Source organism: Diceros bicornis, chromosome 5 (genome assembly GCF_020826845.1).
Source record: "Diceros bicornis minor isolate mBicDic1 chromosome 5, mDicBic1.mat.cur, whole genome shotgun sequence".
In the NCBI taxonomy this organism is placed as follows: Eukaryota; Metazoa; Chordata; class Mammalia; order Perissodactyla; family Rhinocerotidae; genus Diceros; species Diceros bicornis.
The window spans coordinates 94,130,582-94,151,713 of record NC_080744.1 but is presented as its reverse complement, the minus strand read 5'-3'; the positions used below and the strand labels follow the sequence as shown (position 1 = coordinate 94,151,713).

The following is a 21,132-nucleotide window of genomic DNA, read 5'->3' as shown; positions in this document are numbered from 1 at the left end:
CAGCATTTACTCGAACAGCTCAGAAACTCATATTCTCACAAGATATTTCATTCTCTATTTTGAAAACACTACTTGTTAGAAAATTATTTCTCGTATCAAGCCAAAATTTGCCTTCCTGTAACTTTAATCCTTGTGAGATAAGTCTAAGGCTCCTAGAAGTTTGTTCTCTTTTTTTTAAAGCTAAATATTATTAGGTCTTCTAACTCTTCTTTATAGATATTGTTTCTAGACCTTTCATCCTCCTGCTTTACCCTTGTGTATACTCTGCGTTTGGGTCTTGATCTTCATTTAGTGTTTAATACTTTTTGTTTGTTTGATTTGTTTCAAATTCATTTTTAAATTTTCTGTTAAATATCTAGTATGAATAATCCAATAGTGCTACAAGACTTTGAAAAACAGCAGCCTCCTTTCCCACTCCTCATTTCTACTCCCCAGAGGCTCTTTCAGTCTAGAGATTTGTGTCCTTCTAGTCTGGAAATTTTCTGGTATTATTTCTTTTTATTTTCTTCTATTTTCTCTTTCACTCTTCTTGGAACTTCTATTATTTGGGTATCAAACCTCCGTTAATTATCTTTTCTATTTTCTATCTCTTGCTTTTCTGCCTCCTGGGAGATTTCCTCAATTTTATCTTTAACTCTTCTATGGAATTTTTTATTTTTATCAAGTCAATTTCCAAGAGCTCTTTTTTATTCTCTGAATATTTTTGTAACACGTTCTATTCTTGTTTGATGGGTGCTGTGCTTGTGTGTGCGTGCATACACACACATGTGTAGTGGTCTCTGTGTGTTGTTTCTGTTTCCTCCGAATTTCTTTTTGTTTATTTTGGTCTCTGAATTTATTGTTAGAGATGTTCCTGAAATATCTGATGTCCTAAGCACTCTTCTAAGTGCCTTACAGTATTAACTAATTTAATCCTCACAATGGCCCTTTAAGGTAGTTTCCATTATCCACATTTTACAAATAAGGAAACTGAGATAACAGGAGAGTTAAGTAACTACACATGGTCGTAGAATTAGACAGCAGCAGAGCTAGGATTCGAAACCAGCAGTCTTGAGGCTCTTGAGTTTACGCTGACAGCCACTGAATTCTGCTGTTTCTACATCAAGTTTCACTGATAAAATGGTTTGCTAGGACAGGGGCAAGGACAGAGTGCTGCAGAATGTCATTAGAGGCTTCCCTCTCAGCTGACATCAGTTCATTCATCACTACTTGTTTTTCAACTAATTACAAATATGCCTTCAGACCATGTTTCTCTCCCTTGTCCATGGGCATGCAAAAGACTTGGTCGTATGACTCCGGAAGTTCAGTGTCTGAGGCAGCAAGAAGGAATGGATGGGACATTGGCTCTAGAGTGATGCAGACCTGAGACACAAACCTGTCTCCTCCTACTCCTGGCTGTGTGACTATGACAAATTAGTTAAGCTTCTCTGGACCTCAGCTGCTGCTTCTGTAAAACGAGGAGAAATCTACCTTGCTGAGTAGTTGTCAGGATTCAGTGTAAAGTACCCAGGGCACTGTAAGCCTTTAATAAATGGTAGTTATTATCTGCCAGTCTAGTAATCCTTTCAAAGAAGGAAATATGTTAAGATGGCTGGTTTATTTTTATGAACTCTTGCTAGCTCTGTAATTGTTTCCTCTCCTTCTTAGAGCACACAAAGCAACCATTTGATAACATATTCTAGAATTTTACCTTGAATTAACATCAAGATCACCAGCCTATAGCTTTTGGCAGTCACTTTAGAATTTTTTTGAAAATTAGAACAATGTTTGCCTGTCTTCACTCTTCCATCAGGTCTTCTATGCACTAGATGCTTCATGTATCAGCAAGATCTTATTCGCGCATTTCCTTTGTGTTCTGAAGTGTAATCTGTCTAGACAAGGAGACCCGAGCTCCTTTCCAATGGTTGTATCTCTCTCTGAGCCTGTCTTGGCTTGTATTTCCTTCAGACCATTATTTGTTCTCCTCTTTCCAATCTGGTGCTCATTCTCTTTGCAGAGAAAATAGACATAAAATAGGAATTCAGCAATTCTACTTTAGCCATCTCATACCTCATGTCCCTATTTACATCAGTCACTAGTAAAAGTCCACATTTCCCAGGTCATTCTCACATAGGTGCTTGTCCCCACACTGTTCTGTACACCCCCTGGTCTGTGCTGTCTTCCCTCCTTCTTGCCCCTTGGACCCTTGGACTGACTGCCCCCAGTCAGCAGTTTCCCAATAACTTCCTTCTCTTCTCTGAACATTTTCTTCCCCATATTTCTTTTTTTTTTTTTTAATTTTATTTATTTATTTTTTTCCCCCAAAGCCCCAGTAGATAGTTGTATGTCATAGCTGCACATCCTGCTAGTTGCTGTATGTGGGACGTGGCCTCAGCATGGCAGGAGAAGCGGTGCGTCGGTGCGCGGCCGGGATCCGAACCCCGGGCCACCAGCAGTGGAGCACGCGCACTTAACCGCTAAGCCACGGGCCGGCCCTTCCCCATTTTTCTGATTGTCTCCTGAGAATACTGTTTCCTCTGCAGCCTACCTAGACTGTTTATTTCTCTTTAGGCCTTGGGGATGGAGTAGGCATCTTCCTTGATTCCCACCACTACCCTAACCCATTTTTTTGCTTTCCGTCATCTAAAGCCTCACCTCCTTTGACATCCTATTTCTTGGTTATATAGCTTAAACAAAAAAATGTGGAGTGGGCTGGCTGGATTTAGATGTCCAAACATTGTCATCAGGAATTTCTGTCTCTCACATTTGTCTTCTCTCTGCTCTCTTCCATCCCATCTCTCCATCTCAGTCCTCGTTTTCTTTCTGTCTCTATTTTCTGCTCTCCCTTGTGTTGGTCCTGTTTTCAAGCTGTTTCCCCGTGTGGTGGCAGAGATGGCCACAGCAGCCTGTCTAGCTTGTTGAAAAGAGAGGTCCTCTTTTCCCGTCAGTCGAAAAACTCCCAGACCTAATTCTCATTGAGCTGCCTTACATCAGAGACTCACTGAGGGAGCTGGGGAGGGGTGGTCTCCAAGAAGAAAGTCGAAGTGCTGTGCTGTTAACCATTGAAAGGAAGCCTGGATGCCAGGCAGACCAGAACAACATGGTGTTCTTACCATTCCAAGCCTTTATGCTATGCTTTGTGGGGGCGTGATGAGATTTATACCTGAAGTTAGTAAAAAATCATAGTAAATTGATAAACTTTTGTATCTTACAACGACCTTGGTTACCCTAAGAGAAATATTAAGAATTAACCTGAAATCAAATGATAACATAGTTATGAGCTCTCATGATATAGAATACAAACAATCTGATTTCAAATTATTTCACAGGCAGAGAATAAGACGGTATATGGTTGTTTTTAATCTTGTTTTTAAACCACTTCAAATTTTACATGCATGACTTTCAAAATTTTAAATCTTTCTTGTTTTCAAGGAAAAATATTAACATAATTACTTTATAGCTCGACAGATGAGTTCACAGCAGCAGCTTGTTCGTGTGATGGACCATATCTGTGAATTAGTTGATACTATTCCTGATGATGAACTGAAAGCTTTGGATTGTGGGAATGAACTGCTTCAGCAGCGGGACATAAGGTATGTTGATTTTTCTCCTTCTGGATATATCTGATTACATTTCCACCACTCCAAGTCAGAAATGTACAGGGTAAAATTTCCAGGCATTCTGGCCGGGAACTTGAATAGGATAATTGTCACTAGGTTTTAAATTTACTTACTTTTTCAAACTGTCCCTTTAGCATTTGTATTCAAATTTTTGAGATTGGGACAAAGAGGGTATCTTTTGCCATCTTTTGGGCTGAAAACTAAAGATATACTTGTGTGGCCTACCATCATAGTCTATTCCTATTTAACATGGTGTTCTGTGTTCTCTCTTCAGAAGGAGACTCCTAGCTGAAGCAGATTTTAATACAAGTGATACCAGTGTTCTTGGCTCAATGTGGAGGTGCAGGCCTGATTCACTTGGGAGCCCTGTGGAGGATATGGCATCTGTTTCCTCGCCTTACACATTTCCAAAGGGTAATTCCTGCCCTACAGGGAATTCTGTTAAGGAGTTAAATTTTCCACACCTTCCCTCAAATTCAGTTTCTGCTGGGGATTGTTTACTGACTACTACCCCAGGAAAGATGGGATTCTCAGCTACCACGAGGAATCTCTTTGAAAGACCATTATTCAATTCCCATTTACAGAAGTCCTTTGTAAGTAGCAACTGGGCTGAAACACCATGGATAGAAAAAAGAATTGAAAGCTCTTATTTTCCAGGAAATGTTCTCACAAGCACTGCTGTGAAAGATCAGAATAAACACACTGCTTCAGTAAATGACTCAGAAAGAGAAATCCAGGCTTCCTATGAAATTGATAATTTTGACATAGATGACTTTGATGATGATGATGACTGGGAAAATATAATGCATAATTTAGCAGCCAGCAAATCTTCCACAGCTGCCTACCAACCTGTTAAGGAAGGTGGTGGCCCGGTTAAATCAATGTCAGAAAGAATTTCTTCAGCCAAGACAAACTGTCTTCCAGTGGCATCTACTGCTCAAAATAAAAACTTCTCAGAGTCAATTCAGAATTACACTGGTAAGTTTAAAATAAACTGAATGCTTATATTTTATGTGAAAACAAAACTGTCCAAAATAGGAATTGTATAAGAAAAACCATAGCAAATCGTCATTGCCTGAAAACTGCATTGTTTCTATGCAAATTTATGCTGATAATATGAATTACAAATCACAGTTTCGAAAGCAAGTTGCTCTTTTGTCTCTGTAGCAGCTGTAGTTTTATAAAATGTGTAATTATAACCTATTGTAGTAAAGCTCCAAAGTCATTACAAATGTGCTTTGCCTTTAAATTAACATTTTTAGTCCCTAAAACAATAAACTCATGAGGGCCAAGTTTTTAATGATTTGGGGGATGGGTAAAAGCACAGCTGAATTTATATGTTAAAAATGTAATTGTATATATTTTTAGAATTCTGGATTGATGAGAACTGATCAATTTATAAAGTAGAGAAGCATGTTTTATGTCTTAAAATATTATATATAGGGCAGTTTAAGAAAAATAACGAAGTCAGAAATTTCTTAAATCAATCAAATTATTTCTTTTGGCCTAGAATCCTTTTAACTTATTCGGCAAATACTTATTGAGCGCCCACTATGTACCGTGTTTTGTGCTAGCTTCTGGTAATCGACAGATGAATAACGAGTAGTTCCTGCCCTCTTAGAGCTCACAGTTAAGTGAGAGGTTTTTGGAGGAGTGAAATTAGCCGCTGTAAAGGCTGCAGAGAAAACCCAAAATTAATTTTAAAACCTTACATCAACCCTGTAAAGTTATCACAGTGTTTTTTAACTGAAGAAGTTTATATGTATAAAAGTTTTATAAAGTACAGCCCTCCCTATTTTTACTGTTGGTGACTTAGTACTATGGAGGTTGTTCTTACAGTTATGCTATTGACCTTTAAAACAACCATTAATGGATTTATTTTTGTATCATGTTAGAATGTGTCATACTTGATGTTCGAAGTTATCTTTGAGGCCGTGGAGTGTTGGGGTTAGAGTAACTGCCAGAGCTGGTGTGAGCACTACTTGTTCTCGTTGCTGAACCAGAGTTGCGACAGTGACAGTGCAGAGCTCGGGGTGGATGTGAGAGACGTTATGGAAGAAAAATCAGAGGAAGCTAAGATGACTAGGAGGTTTTGGACCCAGTGACTGGGAAAACTGTGACACCATTAACAGAAATAGGAGAGTCAGTAAGCAGAGGCAGATTTGGAGAAAAGCTGAGGAGGGCTATTTTAAGACTTTTGAGCTTAAAGTGTTGGTAAGTCTTTCAGGTAAAAGTGTCTTGCAGACAGTTGGATGCATGCAGGACTGGAACTTAGGAGGGTGTCAGCTGGGTCTTAAGAAGGAGATCTAGGCATTCTGTGCACATCGGTGATGTTTAAAATCATAGGACTAGGAAAATTCCAAAAAAGAATGTCTAAAGAGTCTAGTCCCAGGTATCTGAAAGACTCCCAAATTTAAGAGGCAGGTGGAGGAAGTGGAGCTGAGAAAGGGAATTTAAAGCGAGTAGAAAACTCACGATTATCTTGAAGGTGAGGAGAGAAGAGGAAAGAGGGAATAAATAGCAGTGGGAGTGCTGCAGAAAAATCAAGGAAAGATGTGAATTTGGCCCTTAGGAAGTCTCCATGGCTTTGACACTTGTTGGGAAGGAAACCCAGTAAATGGTTAAAGAAGGAATTTGCTACAAGGAAACGTAGGCCAATGATTCTGCAGGGCAAAGGGTAAATGCTAAAACTGACTTGTTATATTAATGGACTCATTTTTCTTAACATTGATTTTCTTAGACAAGTCGGCGCAAAATTTAGCATCCGGAAATCTGAAACACGAGCGTTTCCAAAGTCTTAGTTTTCCTCATACGAAAGAAATGATGAAGATTTTTCATAAAAAGTTTGGCCTGCATAATTTTAGAACTAATCAGCTAGAGGCAATCAATGCTGCACTCCTTGGTGAAGACTGTTTTATCTTAATGCCCACTGGTATGTATTTTTAGATGTGAATTGGCAGGAATCCATTGGCAGATGTGAAATGAATGCCCTTTAATAGAAATAAAAAGCACACCTACACAGTATCTGTCACTTAGGGACCTCCAAACCTCCCATGCCATAGTAAGAACTCTCTCTTCTAATTATTGACATGATAACATTTATAGCCCTTTAAGATTTTCAGTTCAAAGCTCATTGTGTTGAATTGATTTAGAATTTTTCTTTGGGAATTTTTCTTTTTTCTGGTTCTAAATTAGTCTGGAACATGAACAAAAAAATTACTGTCAGAGACCATGACCATCTCTGGCAGTTTATTTGGTACAGTGTAGTGTTCCATGAGGGTTAAAATCATGAGCTCTGGGGTGATGGCCTGAGCTTAAAGCGCAGCTCTGCCACTTGTTAGTGGTGTGACCTTGAGCAAGGCACTCCTCTCCCTGAACCTGAGTTTCCTCATGTGTGCAGTGGGGTCGTAATACGGGACCTGCTTTACAGAGTGTCATGAGGATTAAATGAAAAGCATTTAGCATTGTTCATTCTTGGCTTCAGTTTTGAAGAGATCCAGGACTTGTTTCATTGTGCTATTAAAGTTTATAACAGCTGTTCAATGATTTATAGTCATCCAAGTAAGAATATTAAATAAGCGGTTAGGATAAGAAACATGGGGAATTTGGAATTTCAGTACTTACGTGTGGTCCTCCCTCTGCCTTTTACTTGCCTTGTTGTGACCTTTGGCAATTAGTTATTGCCATCATTATTAAATAATGTTGATTGGATATCTGAGTTTTTTCAAACTTATTTTAAAATTTAGATGAGGTTGGTTTAATAATCAGCATTTCAAATTTCGTTAACTTGTTGATCACTCTGTGTCTTCCATTTCTACCCCAATTCAGTACTCCAAAACTAAAGCTGGAAAGGACCCTGACAGTGATCTAGTCCAGCAATTTTTCAGGGCTTTGCATGGTCCTTTAGGGTTTCAGGGGGGCATTTTTGAGCATCTATCCACCCTAATTTCAACCTCTTGGTTTATAGATCTGTAAAGATTCCAGGGGCTGGCCTGGTGGTATAGTGGTTAAGTTCGGTGCACTCTGCTTCGGCAACCTGGGTTCTCAGGTTCGGATCCCGGGTGCAGACCTACACCACTCATCAAGCCACGCTGTGGCAGTGACCCACATAGAAAATAGAGGAAGATTGGCACAGATGTTAGCTCAGGGACAGTCTGCCTCACCAAAAAATTAATTAATTAAATTAAATTAAATTGGAAAAAAAAGGATTCCAAATAAGGTTTCTTGTAGACAAGAAAATTTTTTTGAAAACCAGTGATCTAGTATACATTGCAGATCATAAAATTGAGGCATGGTAAGATTAAATGTCATGTCTAAGTTCATGTAGCCTATTAAGTGGTAGAGCAGAAACTAGAACTCGGGTCTCTATTCTCAGTGTCCTGCCCTCTCCTTGACATTTACATATATATGACAGAACGAACTTACTACACCTGCGAAAGAGAAGGACTGTGATGTATAGTTTAAAGAAACAAATAGAGGGCCGACCCCGTGGTTTGGTGGTTGGGTGTGCGCGCGCTGCTGCTGGTGGCCCGGGTTCGGATCCCGGGCGCGCGCCGACGCACCGCTTCTCCGGCCATGCTGGGGCCGCGTCCCACATGCAGCAGCTGGAAGGATGTGCAGCTGTGACATACAACTATCTACTGGGGCTTTGGGGGGAAAAAAAATAAATAAATAAAATCTTTAAGAAAAAAAACAAAAAAAACCTGAGATCCTAAAAGTGCCTTTTGGATCATCAAAGAAATATTAAACCATGTTTACTATGGTTTTTAATTTTGTATATTTTATCACAGTTTACCTCTTTAAAAATTAAATATTCTATAAAATAATTATTTTAATCCTAATATCATAGCACCCCTGTACTGCCAGAAATAAAAAGTGTACTGTATTTGAACTTCCCAAGTAGACTTTTTTTTTTTGTGAGGAAGATCAGCCCTGAGCTAACATCCATGCCAATCCTCCTCTTTTTGCTGAGGAAGACTGGCCCTGGGCTAACAGCTGTGCCCGTCTTCCTCCACTTTATATGGGACGCTGCCACAGCATGGCCTGACAAGCGGTGCATCAGTGCGCACCCGGGATCTGAACCTGGGCCACCAGCAGTGGAGCGCATGCACTTAACCGCTATGCCACGGGGCTGGCCCCCAAGAAGAGTTTTAAAGCATTTCCATTCCATTTAAGTTTCCTGCCCTGATTGTTGCTTTTACTATCATTTGTACCAATATAAGATTTCTTTCTTTTCTTTGAGGAAGATTGGCCCTGAGCTAACGTCTGTTGCCGGTCTTCCTCTTTTTCTTTTTTTTTCTTTCCAAAGCCCCAGTACATAGTTGTATATCCTAGTTGTAGGTCCTTCTAGTTCTTCTATGTGGGACACTGCCTCAGCATGGCTTGATGAGCTGTGAGTAGGTCCGCACCCAGAACCTGAACTGGTGAAGCCCGGGCTGCCAAAGCAGAATGCGTGAACTTAACCACTATGCTACCAGGCCAGCCCCTATAAGATGTCTTAAATGATAATTTTTACGCATTTAAATTGCCTAAATATTTTGGCTCATTCAAATATGGCAAATTGTTGGCATCATGGGAAATGTCACTTGGTGTCCTCTTAGTTAATCATTTTAAGTATTATATGTGATTTACTTTGTAACTTTTGCCTCCGTGCTCTCAAGATAGAATCTGACAGATATTTTTTTGTTGTTTCTCTTTTAGGAGGCGGCAAAAGTTTGTGTTACCAGCTCCCTGCCTGTGTTTCTCCTGGGGTCACTATTGTCATCTCTCCCTTGAGATCACTTATAGTAGACCAAGTCCAAAAGCTGACTTCCTTGGATGTAAGTTAAAACAAACCACTACTAATGATAATAAAAATAGTTAAAAAAAAAAAAAGGCAACTTAAAAGCAATTATATTTCAATACTCTGGATGACCTTTTTTATTATAGTTCATGAATTACAAGAATGAAGCACACCATTAAGTTGTACATTTAAGCACAAGTCTTTGAAAATTCTAATACAGATTACCTTCTGTAATTCAATCTCATTTTGTTCTAAAAGGATGTATTTTAGTAAGAACTTTTAACCTGTATTTTGTTGATGTAATTTTTTTTTACTAATGTGAAAGAATTTCTTTTTTTTTTTTTTACTATTGCCAGATCAACGTAGTTCTCACTCCTTTATATATTCAAATACATACACATGCGTGTGCCCACACACATATGTCCTTTTTCCTCCTGGCTGAGGTTAAGGAAGTATATAAAAGCAGTCTACTAAATTCTGCTCATTGTGATAAAACAGAACTGATGTCAAAGTTATGAGCCACCAGTGCTCAACAAGACCACTGGTTTGATTTTTCTTCAAAAGAATGTCTTAGTGCCGTGATGGTAGCCGTTGTTCAACCATTCATGATGTTACAGCCCTTTCATTGTTATTATGCATTAAAACTTTGAAGATATATTTATCTAAAAATAAGTGTAGCTATACCTTAGGATTGGAATCCCTTGGATGCTGAATTCATATTTATTTTACTTACAAATATGAAAAGCAAAGGAAGTAAAGAGAAAAAAAAGAAAAGGAAGTAAACAATGGGAGGAATATTTTGAGTTAAGCCTAATAAGGGTTTTTAAAAAATATGTACTGATTATTTGTTATTTTTATTATATTGAGATTATATTTCCTCTGACAGGTTTGATGTGTGACTTATAAAATATTTATAAAACCTAAGGATAAATGTAAGCTTAAGTGAGATTAATGTATAAAATTTAAATTGTTGACTGCTTTTATACTTAGATTCCAGCTACATATCTGACAGGTGATAAGACTGACTCAGAAGCTACAAGTATTTACCTTCAGTTATCAAAAAAAGACCCAATTATAAAACTTCTATATGTTACTCCAGAGAAGGTTTGTATTTATGTCATTATTTTAAAATAAGATATTAAAGCCCACTAGAATACATATATTTTTAAAATTTTGACATAATTTCTGTTACGTATTATATATGTCTCTTATGGTATAGTGCCAAGAATTCCTGTGTAACTTTCACCCAGAAACTCCAAACGGTAACATATTACTATGATTGCTTTATTATTCTTTCTCTATTTTTTTCTGAAACATTTGAGAGTAAGTTGCAGAGATGATATCCTTTTACCCCTAAATACTTCACTGTGTATTTCCTAAAAACAAGGAATTCTCTTTTATAACCTCAGTACAATTATCAAAATCAGAAAATGTTCATTGATGGAATACTATTCCTTAGTCTATAAACCTTATTCCAATTCTCCTGGTTGTCCCAATAATGTCCTTTATAGCAAAAGAAAATCTCAGATTTTGCATTGCACTCAGTTGTCATGTATCTGTAATCTCCTTTAAACAGTTTCTCTGTTGGTCTTTCATGATTTTGACATTTTTGTTTTGTTTTGTTTTGTTTTGTTTGAGAAAGATCAGCCCTGAGCTAACATCCGTGCTAATCCTCCTCTTTTTGCTGAAGAAGACCAGCTCTGAGCTAACATCTATTGCCAATCCTTTTTTTTTTCCCCAAAGCCCCAGTAGATAGTTGTATGTCATAGTTGCACATCCTTCTAGTTGCTGTATGTGGGACGCGGCCCCAGCATGGCTGGAGAAGTGGTGCTTCGGTGCGCGCCCAGGATCCAAACCTGGGCCGCCAGTAGCGGAGCACGCGCACTTAACCTCTAAGCCATGGGGCTGGCCCAGATTTTGAAATATTTTTGAAGAGCAAAGGCCAGTTTTTTTCAGGACTGTCCTTCAATTTGAGTTTATCTTATGTTTCCTCACCATTAGATTCATGTTATTCATTTTGGCAAGAATGTCACAGAAGTGGTGATATGTTCTCAGTGCATCCTCTTGGGAAGCATTTAATGTTGATACATTACTGGCGTGTCCCATTACTGGCATGTTAGTTAACTTTGATCACTTGGTTAAGATGGTGTCTGCCAGATTTCTCCACCGTAAAATTACTTTTTTTGGGCTTTGTGATTAGTAGGTATCCTGTAGTAGGATACTCTGAGACTATGTAAATATCCTGTTACTCATCAGAATTTTACCCATGAATGAATCCCCAAATCAGTTAATACTATAATGGATGCCAAATGATGATTCTTCTAATTTAGTTGGTATTCTGCTATAAGAAAGAGCTTTCCCTTTTACCCTCATATTTATTTATATCAATATGAAGTCATGGGTTCTTAATTTATTCAATGGGTTATAATCAATTATCATTATTTTAATGTTCTAATTGTCCCAGATTTGGCCAGTTAGAGAGCTCCATCAACCTGGCTTCTGTGTCCTTTTGACATGTCCCTGTCAAGATGTGGGTGCCAGATATGGACATTGCTACTTGGGTGTCATTGCTTCTAGGCCTTGTCATAGACAGAGATAGAAAATATAAATATACATATATAATAAAAATACAAATATACATGTATGTAAGTATGTATATATTTTTTCCCCAAACACATGTGACACATATCTGTAACCCATGTAACAATATACACCAATGTGAACATGTGGTGGTCCTCAGATACACTGAGGCAGAAAAAAAGTTTTAGAACCACTGACCTAATACGTAAACTGTTTGCTGAATGTGGATAAACATTCTAAAATGTCTGATTTGCTATTTTCTATTACTTCTGCTAATTGTCTTCATAGGTTGAACTAAGAACCAGTTTTATGTGGAGGTTTTAATGTGGCTTAAGTTGTAATGGAACTTAAAAGACAACAAAATCCTTAAAGTGATGTGGTGTTTAAATGTTTTTAAATGTCTCATTAATACATTTCTGGTCTAGGTCTGTGCAAGTAACAGACTGATTTCTACTTTGGAGAATCTGTATGAGAGGAAGCTCTTGGCACGTTTTGTTATTGATGAAGCACATTGTGTCAGTCAGGTAAATGCTGTTTTTTATGTCTTGAAATACCAAGAAATATATACTACCAACAGTATATATATTTTCAGAGCTGAAGAGAAAAAAAAAAAAATTAGTGAATTATTCTGCTATTCGCTGAAGAAGAAGGTGGTTCTTAATATATTGACCAGTATTTGCTTTTTGCATAAGGAAGATCCAAATAGTCTGAAAAGCAGTATCTTTTTTCCAACTAGTGGGGACATGATTTTCGTCAAGATTACAAAAGAATGAATATGCTTCGCCAGAAGTTTCCCTCTGTTCCAGTGATGGCTCTTACTGCCACAGCTAATCCCAGGGTACAGAAGGACATCCTCACTCAGCTGAAGATTCTCAGACCTCAAGTGTAAGTTCCTGAAAACCATGAATTTTAAAATCCTAGGGCAATAGTTCTGAGTTGCTGCATGTTAGAATCATACAGAGCTTTAAAAATCCCAATGCCCAGGTTGCACCTGATGCCAATTAGAACAGAATTTGAGGGACTGGGAGCCAGTATGTTTTAAAGAGTCGCAAGTGATTCCAATGTGCAGCAAAATTTGGGAACCAGAGCCCTAGGGCTTTTCTTCACTTACTGAAATTCAAACTCTTTCCCAGCAACTGTTTTTGGAAGTAGGGATAAATTGCATGCTGTACCTATTGACCGTGGTATAGTCCCAGTACTAAATTAGCTTTTATTTATCTCATTTTGGCTTCCATGTATCCTAGAGTATACTTCATAAAATGAGCAGGTTACCCTACTTTGTCCTTTTCCTTTAAGTCTCAGTTATATCCACACTGTTGAAAACAGTCCAGAAACTATATAACAGCTTTTTTACTTTATGTTCATTTCATCTCAACAGCAGAGGGCTTCTTGTTGCCACCAAATCCGTAATTACTCAATAACAAAAACTACTGTTAAAAATATCCCCACGGGGGCCGGCCCGGTGGCGCAAGCGGTTAAGTGCGCGCGCTCCGCTGCGGCGGCCCGGGGTTCGCTGGTTCGGGTCCCGGGCGCGCACCGACGCACTGCTTGGTAAGCCATGCTGTGGCGGTGTCCCATATAAAGTGGAGGAAGATAGGCACCGATGTTAGCCCAGGGCCGTCTTCCTCAGCAAAGAAAGAGGAGGATTGGCGGATGTTAGCTCAGGGCCGATCTCCTCACAAAAAAAAAAAAAGAAAAAAAAAGAAAAAAATATCCCCACGGGCCAGCCCTGTGGCTTAGCGGTTAAACATGCACGCGCTCCGCTACTGGCGGCCCGGGTTTGGATCCCGGCGCGCACCGACGCACCGCTTGTCCCACCATGTTGAGGCCGCATCCCACGTACAGCAGCTAGAACGATGTGCAACCAGGACATACAGCTATCTACTGGGGCTTTGGGGAAAAAAAAGGAGGAGGATTGGCAATAGATGTTAGCTCAGAGCCAGTCTTCCTCAGCAAAGAAGAGGATTAGCATGGATCTTAGCTCAGGGCTGATCTTCCTTACAAAAAAAATATATATATATCCCCACGTGTAGAGGTTGTACTGGATTATTTCGTACCTCTGATTTTGCAGAAACAGGTGCTTTCTCTGATAGGCTTATTCCACTTAGCAAGTATTTATCTAACATCTATTGTGTACCAAGGTTAAAATATTTTTTTCTTCTAATTTATTAGTGGGTACTTTGAGTTTGAGGTATGTCTGAAGGAGTGATGACTAATAGATTGGGATGGATTTTTAAAGCATAGCTTTTATTCATTTGGAAATAAAGACCATAAGCTGGCTCTATAAATACTGTAATCAGTAAAAACAAGAGCAGCATCTCAGCGAGTTATGAGAAGAACTGAAAATTCCATATGAAGGATTGGAGGAGGTCATGAGATTAAGATAGCTGCAAAGACCTTTGTAGATTAAACTGATGTTCTTGAGCACAAGAATTTTAGAATCTTCAGAATTTTGTGTATGTGATCACAAAATTTGGAATGGAATACTTTAATCTCACTTTCAGAGGTGTGTTTCTATAAAATTTGGGGGGAAAATATTTGCCTTCCATAATTGATATACATTAAAACATTACATTTAAGATGTCATATTATACTCTAGGTTCTAGTGAATAACCGATGTGCTACAAATTTGCTTCTACAAGTACTACATTGATCTATGAAAGTTTTTCTTTTTAATAGGCAGTGTTTTTAGCTTTTTTTCCGTCAAAGTATGCCAGATGCAATCTGCTGTTCTTTTAGATCAGCAATATTAGTTGCCAAATACTTAGTTAAAAAAAAAATGATATAAATTCAATTCACCTTTTGAGTAATTTTTTCTAAGTATAGAATTTGTGATTTTTGTTTGAGTAAACATTGGGCATACATATTTAGAGGCAGACACCTTTAATATCTTTTTTTAGTAGTTTGAGGAGATCTGCCTGGAAAAGCAATAGATTGTACATTTCCTGAGTTTAGCATGTGGTGCCTTGTGCATAATTTGTGCTCAGTAAGGATGAATAAATGAAACATATGGAGGAATTTTGGTAAGTGTGGGCAAAACATGAAAATTTGGGCAAGTCTATTGACTCTTTAATATATTTAGTACTTGTTTATCTGGGAGGGTTTAAATCCCTTAGTGGAAGTAAAAGATTTTAGCAAACACTTTCTAGTACATTATTTCCTGATCTTCTTTTCTGCAGCAAACCCCTTGTTTGGATTAAATTCGCCCAGTTACTGCTGTCTCATGGCTGTGGGGAAGGCAGGTATCCCTAGGGTTGGAGCCATGGCCCCTGTGCTCCTCTCCACCTGCCAGTCTGTGATAAGATTCTTCCTCTTTGAGAAATACAAGGATGCATAATAAAATAGACTTTATTCCTTTTCCTTAGGACCTTAAAATATGAACTGAGAAAGAGAAAAGAGACAGATATATAGACAATTAGCTATAGTAGAACAGTAAAAATAGCTAACATTTACGTATCCAGCCTGCACAATGTGCCAGGCACCATTCTTGGCATTTTATGTGTATTATTTATCCACACAAAAGTGTTATGAGGTAGGTACTCCTATTTTCTTCACTTTATAGATGAGGAAACTGAGGCACAGAGAAATTAAGTAACGTACACAAGGTCACATACCTTGTGCAAGTGTTGGAGTAAGAACTTAAACTCAAACAGTCTGGTTTCAGAACCCTTTAAATACTAGACCAAATTGCAGACTGAAGTAAGTGGTGATTAGAGATGTAAATTATGACTGCTGAAACTCAGGAAGGCAGGATTAACTATAACCCAGAGTAACAACTGACTGTTAATGACAAGGGTCAGGTGGGGTTTTAGAAAGGAAGCTGACTTTGTAGGATGAATGGTCTTTTAAAAATAAAACAGCTGTATTGAGTTATAATTTACATACCATAAAATTCACCTATTTAAAGTATACAATTCTATGATTATTCCTTTTAGTTTATTCACAGGGTTTTGCAACCCCACCACTATCTAATTTTAGGACATTTTTATCTCCTTTAAAAGAAACTCCATGCTCTTTAGAAGTCAGTTCCCACTATCTCCCATCCCCCCAGCCCTAGGCAACCACTAGTCTACTTTCTGTCTCTGTAGATTTTTGCCTATTCTGGACATTTTGTATAAATAGAATCATACGATATGTGACCTTTTGTAACTGGCCTCTTTTACTTAGCATAATGTTTTCAAGTTCATCCATGTTGTAGCATGTATCAGTACTTCATTCTTTTTTATTTGCCAAATAATATACCATTGTATGGATACTCTACATTTTATTTATCCATTCATCATGTAGTGGATATTTGAATTATTTCTATTTTTTGGCTATTCTGAATAATGCTGCTATGAGCATTTGTGTGCAAGTTGTCGTGTGGACATATGTTTTCATTTCTCTTGGGCATTTACCTAGGAGTGGAATTATTGGGTCATATGGTAACTCTGGGTTTAACCTTTTGAAGAACTGCCAGATTGTTTTCCAAAGCAGCTGTACCATTTCACATTACTTTCAGTAGTATATGAGGGTTGCAATTTCTACACATCCACTCCTACACTTGTTACTGTATGTCTTTTGATTATACCCATTGTAGTGGGTGTGAGGTGGTAGATGAATGGGATTTTAACAGGCAAAGAGTGTGAGTTCAGGGCTGAAGTTTCTGGCGTGATAGTACAGGTCAGGCCCAAGAGTGGTGAATAATCCAGAGGATAAGTGGAGAAACATAGAGAAGACATGACCCTGGGAAGGTGGCTTGAGGCCAGATCATGGTGGGTCTTGCATACTGTGATGATAAGGCATTTGGACTTTATTCTGTGGGCTTTTTACCTGGGAAATGGCTTGATCTGAACTGTATGGTAGAATGATAACCCTGGTAGTGGAATAGAAGGTGGGGTGGAGGAACAAGACATCAGAGGCAGGATAGCCCTTTAGGAACCCTGTTGCAGTCATCTAGGAGAGAGATGATGATGGTGGCAACAGCAGAAGAGGAAGGAGGGGACAGAGTCAAGAGACAGGGCAGAGTTGAATCAGTGAGACCTGCAACTGTGATGGGGCAATAAGGATGGACGTAGTGAAGTTTATGCTAGTTCTGGCACAGGTGACTGGTACCATTGACCATAACTGGAAATGCAGGAGGGAAGAAGGGTGGGGTGGAGTGGGGATGGGTAATGAATTTGATTTTAGATCTATGGTGTTCAGGATGTTTAGGGATGAGTGGAGATGGCCAAGAGAGCAATCTTTATACTTGCTTTGGTCACGTGTGCTTCCTAAAAGAATTTTGGAAAGCTGTACCACTTGTACATTTTTAACCTGACACCTAAAATTTTTCAACATGAGTTTAAATAAAGAGAATGTGGTCTGTTGTAAATATCAACGTTTTTAAACAAAATTGTTTAAAAACAATTTAGCCCTTTTAAATGTATCTAGTAGAATATAAATATAACAGCCATTCTGTACCTACTATCATCCACTTACAAAACACATTAAAAAATTTTAACTCTTTAACAGGTATTTTACATTTTCCCTTTTTCTCTTTGAACTCATATTTCTCTTTCAGTTCCCCCACAGAATTTTATCCTAAGGTAATATATTTTTATGCATGAAGTCTTGTTTTTTACTCTGTCATACTTATCTGCAAGAAAAATATGTATGTAAATTAAAAATTGTTTCTTAATTTCCTATACTTTTCTTCTGGATTGAATTATTATAATCATTAGTAGTATATAACTGATTCGAATAGCTTAAATATATTTTTAAAATAATTCTTAAGCATGAATTTTGATTGGGAATGTGTAACTTAATGAGATAGGACTTTTTTTCAGTTAGTTCATATATCTCTGGATAAATTGAGTCAGTTCATATTTCTTATTTTTAGAGACATAATCATTGAGAAACGTTGCTCACATAAACATGTAGATGGGAATGGAAGGCATTTTATTGTAGCAGTAACACTTAATTATTTGAATTCCTTCTGACGTATATGCCAAAATTACATAATGACCTGTCATCAAAAATTATTTCTAATAATCTGTCAGCTGACAACTCAGATCGGTCATCCAAATTTTGTGGAAAGCAAAGAATTGGAAACCATCTAACTGGCAAAATAAGTTAGATCATTAGTTATTCACTTTACTTTTTCTGGGAAATATACCCTAAAAAAAGCTTTACCAAGATTTATCTGATGACTATTAAATATTCTTTTTGTGTGTGTGTGAGGAAGGTCAACCCTGAGCTAACATCCAATGCCAATCCTCCTCTTTTTTGCTGAGGAAGATTGGTCCTGGACTAACATCTGTGCCCATCTTCCTCTGCTTTATATGGGATGCTGCCACAGCATGGCTTGACAAGCGGTGCGTCTGTGTGCGCCCAGGATCTGAACCTGCAAACTCCAGGCCACTGAAGCGGAGCGCGCGCGCTTAACTCCTACGGCACCGGGCCGGCCCCTATTAAATATTCTTGTTACTGTTTCACTTAAATGAATCTTGTATCCAACATATTTAGAAGAGTTGGGGAAATCAAAATACTATCAGTTTTAGTACACTTTTCCTAATGTATTTTTGACATATATTTTTGTTGTATGATATGCTTTTAAATAATAGTTTTCTCAAAACTTTGTAGCTACAGATTAACTCTTTCAAATAACGGGAAATGACTACCATATAACCAATTGGCAAAGCCAGTTTTCATTGCCAAACCAATCAGCCAAATTAGATTTATTTTCTTATATAAAAAAATTCTGACTTCATTTTTTAATGCACATAAGCTGTTTAGTACATATCCCCATGACAACTATCTCAGTTCCAAAAGCAACAAGAGCTGAGCACAAATTGATTCCATTTCCTGACACATCACTTAAAATGACATGAGTCTGGGCCGGCCCGTGGCTTAGTGGTTAAGTGCGCGTGCTCCCCTGCTGGCAGCCCGAGTTTGGATCCCGGGCGCGCACCGACGCACCGCTTGTCCGGCCATGCTGAGGCCGCGTCCCACATACAGCAACTAGAAGGATGTGCAGCTATGACATACAACTGTCTACTGGGGCTTTGGGGGAAAAAATAAATAAATAAAATTATTAAAAAAAAAAATGACATGAGTCTGACACTCTGGACCTAATAATATTTACCTTGTTAATGACTGCATCTAGTCCCTTAGTGACGATACAATGGAATCCGAAGCTTTTTTGAAAAATAAAATCTTTATTGAGATATAATTGACACACCATAAAATTCACGCATTTAAATGTTAGAATTTAGTGTCTTTTTAATATTTTCACAGAGTTGTGCAACCATCCCCCAAATCTAATTTTAGAACATTTTCATCACCCCAGAAAGAAACCTGGTACTCATTAGCAATCCCTCCCTGTTCTCCCCCTCTCGTTTGTGCCCATCTTCTTTCACTTAGCATAATGTTTTCATGGGTCATACATGTTGTAGCATGTCTCAGTACATCGTTCCTTTTTATGGCTGAATAATCTTCTATTGCATGGGTATTCCACATTTTACTTATCCATTCATTAGTTGGTAGGAACTGTCTCTAACTAGAATACTTGATAATTCCAAACATCCCATTTTCCAGCAGGCCAAGTAAGATTTGTTATATGTAATAAACTTTAAGGGACTGTTAACTTTGTCATTATAACAATTTGTGTGAATATTGCTTTTAGTTAGTGGCCCATCTGCTGGAGTTTATCAGTCCTTTTGCAGTAGAGAGATTTTTTTTGGTTTTAATTGGATTTGAGATCTACAACTTTATGTCCTAATCTCATGTCACTTTAATATTTTTAGTAAAAGTGATTTGTTTGACTAAATTAGTAAACGTTTCTAAATTTTTTTCAATTAAGTCACAAATCAAAAAATGTTTCAGATTATATGCCAGATGTTTTTAATAACAGCTTTATTGAGATATAATCCACAAACCATGCAATTCAGCTATTTAAAGTGTGCAATTCAGTGGTTTTTAGTATAGAGTTGTACAACCATCACCACAATCAATTTTAGAATGTTTTCATCACCCTGCAAAACAATCCATACCCATTATTAGTTTATCTCCCTATCCCCTCACACACCCTTACCAGCCCTAGGCAACCACTAGTCTGCCTTCTCTCTATGGATTTGCCTATTCTGGATATCTCATATAAATGAAATAATCCGATACATGGTCTTTTGTGACTTGCTTCTTTTACTTAGCGTAATATTTTCAAGGTTTATTGCTGAATAATAGTCCGTTGTATGGGTATACCACATTTTATTTATCCATTGATGAATATTGCGGTTTTTTTCCAATTAGGGACTATGAATGATGCTGCTATGAACATTCACATAAAAGTTTTTGTGTGGAACCGTGTTTTTATTTCTCTTGAGTATATACCCAGGAGTGGAATTGTTGGATCATATGGTAACTCTATTTTTAACCTTTTGAAAAACTGCCAGACTATTTTCCAAAGCAGCTGTACCATTTTACATTCCCACCATGATTGTAGTGGGTTCTGATTCCACCAGCACTTGCTATTGTCTCTCTCTCTCTCTCTCTCTTTTTTTTTTTTTTTGGTGAGGAAGATTGGCCCTGAGCTAACATCCGTTACCAGTCTTCCTCTTTTTGCTGAAGAAGAGGAGCCCTGAGCTAACGTCTGGGCCCACCTTCCTCTATTCTGTATGTGGGACCGCCCCCACAGCACGACTTGGTGAGCAGTGCGTAGGTCCGTGCCCAGGATCTGAACCTGTGAACTTGGCCACTGAAGCGGAGCGCATGTAGTTAACCACTATGGCACCAGGCCAGCCCTACTGTCTCTCTTTATTGACTCAAAGCTTTTTTTTTAATTCCTAAAACATTGTTCTGAAATTAAAGTGTAATATAAAATGTATGAAAAAGCAATAAGGCCATTCTTGTTTATAGTCATTTCAGCATTCCCATTTGTGGGGGAGACACATGCACCATTACCAATTTAAGCCCAAATCAACTCAAATAAGTTTTGAGATTATCTACATCATTTGTATTCCTGGGCAATTCTTTTTATGCCATAATTTTATCAGAACTGAAGTTTCCGTTGCTATGGCACTGGTTGTAAATAATTAACTGAGAATAACCAAAATAGTTCATGCATATATCAGTCCTTTATCTACTGCCTGTTTTGCCACAATCTGCTACACATCCTTCTGCCATTTCAAGCATTAAAAGAGAACTCTGAGTGTT

General features: G+C 38.0%; 1 protein-coding gene across 4 annotated transcripts in view; it reads left to right on the top strand.

Moving 5' to 3' along the window:
* BLM (BLM RecQ like helicase) overlaps nucleotides 1-21,132 on the top strand; it is a 99,069-nt gene that overhangs the window by 43,844 nt on the left and 34,093 nt on the right. For 2 of the 4 annotated variants that reach the window (XM_058542499.1, XM_058542498.1), the window contains 7 exons: nucleotides 3,440-3,572; nucleotides 3,874-4,577; nucleotides 6,340-6,531; nucleotides 9,300-9,418; nucleotides 10,372-10,485; nucleotides 12,387-12,485; nucleotides 12,698-12,846. In XM_058542499.1, coding sequence (XP_058398482.1) covers nucleotides 3,440-3,572; nucleotides 3,874-4,577; nucleotides 6,340-6,531; nucleotides 9,300-9,418; nucleotides 10,372-10,485; nucleotides 12,387-12,485; nucleotides 12,698-12,846 — 1,510 coding nt within the window. Of the gene's footprint in view, nucleotides 1-3,439; nucleotides 3,573-3,873; nucleotides 4,578-6,339; nucleotides 6,532-9,299; nucleotides 9,419-10,371; nucleotides 10,486-10,600; nucleotides 10,644-12,386; nucleotides 12,486-12,697; nucleotides 12,847-21,132 lie in introns of those variants that run through there. The other 2 variants (XM_058542500.1, XM_058542501.1) reach the window with 2 other exon arrangements.